The following is a 7,121-nucleotide window of genomic DNA, read 5'->3' on the forward strand; positions in this document are numbered from 1 at the left end:
CTGGATGCTGGAGGTTGGAAGTTTTCAAGCACTACCATTGCCGTAATTGAGAACATATGGGGTGTTGCATAACACAAACAACATGGTGCATTATCAAAATACATTTATTACAATGGACACATTTTCTTTTGCAAACTTAAAACCCAGAATGTAAGTTAAATATAGCTGCATATACTGAATAGTTGAAATAATCGCTAGGTCTTAATGCCTCAGCAGTTGAAAACAAATCCTCTTTCGTGAACTACTGCAGTTTCCTTACTCAAAGAACATAACACACTTATCTTCTATAATGTATGTAAAGAATACTGTAAATGTGTAAAGGTCTTAATGACGCTAAGAAAAGTTACAGCTTGAAACCAACTATGCTTTGCAAGTGGAGAAGCTGAGGGAGTTTTGAGTCTTTGTAGTTGGGAATTAATTGAAAAAGGAATACATCAGAGGAAAAAAGCAGACCTTATAGATTTCGGTTTATCCGTTGTATTATCTTCTAAGAGATGCTTTGCTGGTTTAAATGTGGTGATGGGGGAAGGGGAGGTGGTTGAGAATCTCTGGTTTAGATGTGGTTCAGCGAGACCTTTGAAAAGACTGTAATTACAGAGTCAGTTCAGGTCACGTTTTCCTGCTGGCACTTGGGTGGAGATGGGACCTGAAGTCAACTGAGCCCGATTTGTTTCTTAGATCATATTTGGCAGCTCCAAAGTTTTTATTTTTTTAGCTACAGATATGATTTCAGTTTATCATGCTCACCCAAACTAGCAAAGGCAGGTCTCAATTTCATATTTCCCTGCTGAAAAAGCAATCAGGGAATCCTATTTTCTTAGAGGAGACCAATACATCCATATTCTGAGTGTTACTCGTGAGATAGCCGTGCTCCTGGGACTGCTCTGAGGAAGAGGGCGGCAGCAGGAACTGAACAGTCCTCCTGTCATCTCACGTGTGGGACTAAAACTTGTTCATGGCACTGTACAAAAAGTGGCTGTGCCTCACAGTCCTGAGTCACCCCAGTGGGAAATGGAGCAAAATAGTGCTGGGCCTTGAGCTGTAGCTCCTGCAGCCGCAGCTGGTTTCAGCTATGGCTGGTACCACCAAATGGCTCTTAAGACTGCTCCTAAAAGCACTTCAGATACTGGGGAGTCCTGAAGGTTGGATGAGGACGTGAGGATTTTAGACTTGCTAGTGTTTTTCTGAAGAGGTCATTGCGCTCTACGTGGTTTGCAAAGAGCTGATGGGGAAAAAATACGGATTCAACTCAGTGGTTGAAAGATGTTAACATTACAGGGAATAAGTGTATTTTGAGAAGACTCTGCGCCACAATCTCAGCTGGGGGTTGCTAGCAATCCCAGAAGGAAACAAATGCATTCTGAGGGCGGTTTTCTTCTGTGGAGCCGCAGCCTGGAGCAGTGGCTCCCTGGCCCACTGCGGGCAGCCCGTGGCCAGCCTGGCCAAACGGAGCAGATCCTCAGCAACAGCAAATCCGTGGGGCCTCAGAGAAGGCAACGGCCCCGGGCTGATTTACACCAGGTGAAGATGGGGCTCGAGGAGTATAAAATTGCAGCTGTAACTCTGGAGTTTGGTTTGGGCAATTTGGAACGGATCATTGTGGAAGTAGGCTCCATATCGTTTTGTTTGTTATTCCAAGGAGATTTTCTATTTCACGTCAAATCAGGAAATGACCACTGCTGAAGCTAGCCGGTGGAGAGTGTTTCCCTCTCTAGCAGAATGGATTTGAACTCTTCAGGGGGCTTTACAGAGGCGCAAAGAAGTTATGGGAGACCCCACCGGTTTCATGATCTGGAATGTGTTCATGCTACCTCGTCTTCACGCTGCTGTGTAATGTTATTCCGCTGTAAATGGTGTGTTCACAGTGAAGCTGTGCAGATCTGATATTTTTGTGTTAGGGATGTGTTGGCTTTGTCTAACAGTCCTGAGGTGAGTCACGGGAAAAGCCTGAGTTCTTGTTTGGAAGCCCTTGCCTTTTCATTTCACTTGAGCTGCTTGCTTTGAATCTGGCCCTTGTCACAAATACTCGCCTCTCACGTCATTTCGAATTCACCTCTTCCCACTGGCCATCTTTTAAAATGTGCTGTGCTAAACATAACCTCAGGCTACCAAGATAACTGACCTTTATTCTTAATTTTTCACAAGAAAATAAAAATCTACTGATCCCATCTCACCGGCAGGCAACGTTGAATGCTATCCGTATGCCCTTAACAGAGTTCAGAGTGGATCTTATTCGTTTGTAGTTGATAAGTATACAGAGAAGTTATGGCATTGTTTCTATTATTTATATGCTTGATATGCAAACCTGCTTCAGAACAGGAATCTAATTTTAGAAAATAAACATGCGTTTGAAAGTAGACAAATCTGAAGACTAAACATTAACTGTGTAATATGTTTTCTTATCAGGAACATAAATGGTATCTGAGAATACTAACGGATGCATTGCATATATTAATGAGGGTTTTACCGTATACTGTATATCAAGAACCCCTTTTCTTTTACTGTTAAGATATTCAATATTAATTTGTATTCAGTGCCATCAGTTACAAATTGACAGCGAGCAGTTATGAAATAAATGCCTACAAACTAGTAGCTACTTAGTATTTTCGTCTCAACAAAGGATTTTGGAAGGATGGATAATTTGGCTCTTTGAGCCTCAACTATAAATAAACAGCAACTGCTGTATAAATCCCACCCTGCTGCAGTTGAAGATTGTATTACAAAACTGACAAATGATTTGCGGAAGAGAATGATGAACCCTTATTACTAAGACACTCTTCAACTTAATCCAAAACAAGATTCCCGGGTAATTTTACGTACGCTAGAAAGATTGATAGCGTGGTGCTTGCCTAGCAGCTTTCAAATGTTTGACTGGATCGGAAATGGCATTGAGGCGTGATTAAAGATTCAGTTGGGCTTCTCACAATTTCTTTATCCCGTGTATTCATCGTTGCAACCCGCTGCCTTTGTTGCAGGTTAAAGAAGGCTGACCCCCAGTTCTGGTGATTAGCACCCTGGACAACTGACGGACGTATGGAAAGAAAAAAAATATATGTTTAGGTTGCCCAGCACTTTTAGCATTGTTTATCAGTTAAATTGTTGGGGGGGAAGGGGGGGGAGCAGGCGTTAATCACAATAGATCAGGGAGAGTCTGTGACAACTGACAAGCTCATTGTTTAAGACATTTTTTAACGAAGTTGTTAACATTAATTCTTTTATATAGTACTCTAATCTTCTTCAAATTATGTTCTGACATGGCACAAACCGCTTGGCATTGAAAGTCATTCAACAGTGATTAAAGTGCTCTTTTTATCGGTCTAAGAATGTTTCATCTTGTATCAGCAGTATGGAATTGTTTACTAATTAGATTCCCTAACATCCTCTGCTGTTGTATGCTGATGATATGTGAACAGGAAAGCTGATGAGCAAAAAATTAAAACTTGCTATTAAACTGTCATAAGGCCCAACATATAAAGATGTCATTCAAAAGGCAGCGTTCGTGAGGGATAAACAATATTTACTGAGAAACGAAGCGGTTTCTCAGCCAGGCTAGGCATGGCTGGCAGTGCAGGCATTTTGCAGTTATCTGCAGCTCTGGCTCTTCCTGGAGGTTTGTGGTGTCTGAGTTGTAGGTGGAAAGGAGGAATTTGTCCCTTGAGGACCCTCCTGTTCAGGATGGCATATACGGGGCTCCTAGGCGTCACGCTTTGGCCAGGAGGTTGGGCTAGCGACCTCCTGATGTCCCTCCTATCCCAAAGGGTGATTTGATTCCTGTGATTCTGTGGCACTCGTTCCCCTCTGTCATTGGGCAAGTCACTTAGATCCTCAGATGTCTGAATGCAACGAGCTCACGTTCACCCAAGGAAATTAGATGCTTAAATGGCTTTGAGAATCTGGGATTTACCTTCTGTTTCGTAGTTTTGCCGCCTGAAGGAACCTCCTAGGCTTGATGAGTTCCCGTTTGTCCATAACTCTGCGATATTAAAGCTTTACCCTCTGTCAACGAAGGGATAAATATGACTGCATTTCTCTTAAGTAATAAGAAAGGTACTTTTCTTTCAATGATAGAACCATTGAACTTTCTTCTTCCAAAACAGCCAACATGATTGAAACATTTAGAAAGAAGTAAAGATATACACAGCCAAAAAGCAAATGGCACATTGCTTACATCCAGTTCTCAGGGAAACACTGGAGGCATCGCAAGATAAAGTGCTTTGGGCTTCCAGCCACATAGTCTTTTATCGCTTAAAGTAAATATCCTATGCTTGCACAGGGAAAACGATTCTCTTCTTTTGGAGTCTAGGTTGTGCCAGTGTTCGAGGTATAAAGCACTGCTGTTATACTGTGGGACGTTTTTCTGCCTGCTGAGAATTTTGTTTAAAAGTCATCAAATTTGACTCATTTGAAAAGATAAATTATTGTTTGGTTTGGATTTTAAACTGCTCTGATAAACTTCCATTTTATGAATTAGCTGAATTCTATTCGAGCTCGCCTGAGTTTAGCTTGGCTGGACTGATGCTTTTCAGCAATAGCTTAAGGGCCCTCACTCTGCATTGAGCAATTTAGTTTAATTTTACCTTTCTAATAAAAGTCCAGTCGAATTGCTTGCAAAAAACTAATAATACTCTTCAGGGGCTTTGAATCATTCTAAACAGCTGAATACGGCGATCATACCTGTGCTGTGGAGCTTTATAGGATAGTTCAAATGAGCATAGGAATTTTATTGTTCTCTATTAATATTACTTTCAGTAGAATTCTCTTCCATTTCTGCTACCGCCTTTAAGATACTTTCTCTTTCTTAAAAAAGATATTGGTTTAATAAGAGGATTACGATGTATTATACTAACTTTAAAAAATATTTTCGTCTGTTGATAAATATATGCCTTTCAAAACACTTAATACAGACAGTTTTGGTTTACCTTGTGATGGGAGATCATTTCTAAGCTGTGGAGTCATCATTATCAGTTTAATCCCATCTTCTGAGGAAAATGCATGTCTTGCAAACAAATACGCCTTTCTTTGCAGTTACAAAATTGAGACACCTCATTTAAGGAGAAGTGGGGCTCTTTAGGCCGCTTGCTGCCCCTGAAGGATGAGAATGTGAAGTAGAGGGCTCTTGCAGGTTGACCCCCTAACAGCACCCTGAGTTTCCTTGGTTGTGACAGTGAAAGGCCAGAAAAAAAGAACTGGAGGAAAATCAGAAGAGATTGAAGCCTATTCTCTTTCCCCACTAAATTATCCTAATGTGGCAACAGCTAATTTCTCTCCGTTTACTTTTTCAGTCGTACTTGGCAGCCTCTTTATTCTGATTCCTATCAGCTCATAATTAGTTACCACAGAAAGGACTAAGATGTACATAAATAATCATAAGATGCCAGATAAACTGTATCAGTTTTAAATTAGTTTTGTGTCTTGCTAGGCGCTCTCACCTATTATTTTTAATTATAGTTTACAAAGCAAACTAGCTTCTTGTCCTCTTTACAGCTATCCTGGCACTGCACTTGTAATCTGTGCCAGGGAGTAGCCCATCGCCGGTGCAGGGGCGCCTGGCCCCTCCGTGGCCAAAATCTCTAGGTTTCTGTTAGAGAAATTCAGAGAAACACATTCTTCCTGTTTGAACACTTGGTATTTGAAAGAAAAGGAAACCCTGATCCACAAAAGCCTCTAATCTACCTGCTCCATTTCTTAAAGCATTATAAGACATGAGAAATGGTTGTTATAAAATAAAAAAACCCACTGGAAAGCCTGGCGTCTTTGCAGAATCAGAACCCCTCTCTGCCTGCAGCAGATAAACGTTCTTCCCAGGCAGCAGTGGCACCAGCCACAGTGAAACTGTTGGTCAAAGATATATGGGCAGGCTTGGCACCCGTCCCGATTGCACTTTACATGATAGGTCTTAATTGGAGTGCCCAGGTTAATTTTGTACAGGAGGTTTAAAAACCCAAACAAACACAATACCTACATGCGTCAGCCTGCGTGGCTGCTGAGGATTCGGAGCAGGGGTGCCCGAGGTGTACGGTGATTTCTGTGTTGCAGAGGGAGACCAGGAAGTTTTGAGGTGCTGCTTTTAAGCCTGGCTCAACTTTTTGGGTTTCAAACACCGCCTGGGCTGACCCTGCCCCTCTGTGTGAGGCCAGACTCTCCCAGCCACCGATCCGAGGTTTTATTGAAATGGAGCAAAAGACCCAAGATGGGGGCTGGGGTTCAGGGTTGTCTTTTTCTTTTGCTCTGAGAGGAAAAGAAAAAAAAAACCCAAACAAACAGAAAGTCCTCACTAAGGTGTTTTGTAAGTAAGTGGCCAGCAGGCAGGAAGGCAGCACCTTCAGCAGGGTCTCAGCCCCATCACCAGGCGGGTTACCCCATCAGCCACGATGCTTTTCACTGATGCTTTCATAAGACGCACAGCTTCAAAGGACAACAGTCAAAATTACAATGATAAAATATCTCTATATATTTATATAGAGGTTTTCTCTCTCTCTCTCTCTCTTTTTTTTTTTCAATTCCAGCATCAAGAAGCTGCCACAACCGTCTACTGCGCCACGGCTGCGGAGCTGGAGGGCCTGGGAGGGATGTACTTCAACAACTGCTGCCCCTGCCTGCCATCGCAGGAGGCGCAGGGCGAAGCGACGGCCGCAGCCCTGTGGGAGCTGAGCGAGAGGCTGATCCAAGAACGAATTGGCAGGCAGTCCAAATAACAGGGAGCTCCTGGAAGGATCAAAACACAGCAAGTGTGTGCACGCTCGAAAACTGCCAACACTGGAACCTGTCCAATCTTATCATCTAGAGGGTTTCCATATACCTCAGATACAGATTAACCAGTGTTAAATGAAATAATAGCAGTCACAACATAGTGAAAAATGTTAAGTACTAATGGGAAATGGGGAATACCGTGGGTTAAAGGGACAATGCGGCTTCCTGGGGCTTAGTTAGTCTTGGTTCTCTTTCTTTTGATTATAGCCTGTTCAAAGTGTAACCCAAGGAGGCATCTTTTGTCTTATTTTAGAAAAGCAACGCTGCAGATATTTTCTGTTGTTTTGATTAATGGGTAGGTACGTAGCCCAATATGGGATTTCCTCTTTATTTTGATAATTACTGTCTGTTAGGCTTTAGGTATTGATCGG

At 42.3% G+C, this 7,121-nt stretch overlaps 1 protein-coding gene across 1 annotated transcript in view; it reads left to right on the forward strand.

The window, feature by feature from the left end:
• The window catches only part of WWOX (WW domain containing oxidoreductase), a 537,857-nt gene extending 531,007 nt beyond the window's left edge, over nt 1–6,850 (forward strand). Inside the window, exon 9 of the mRNA XM_009647173.2 lies at nt 6,507–6,850. Coding sequence (XP_009645468.2) covers nt 6,507–6,695 — 189 coding nt within the window. The 3' untranslated portion in view covers nt 6,696–6,850. The remainder of the gene's footprint in view (nt 1–6,506) is intronic.
• Nucleotides 6,851–7,121: the final 271 nt, after the last annotated feature.

This window comes from Egretta garzetta, unplaced genomic scaffold (assembly GCF_000687185.1).
Source record: "Egretta garzetta isolate BGI_Z169 unplaced genomic scaffold, ASM68718v1 scaffold39, whole genome shotgun sequence".
Lineage (NCBI taxonomy): Eukaryota > Metazoa > Chordata > Aves > Pelecaniformes > Ardeidae > Egretta > Egretta garzetta.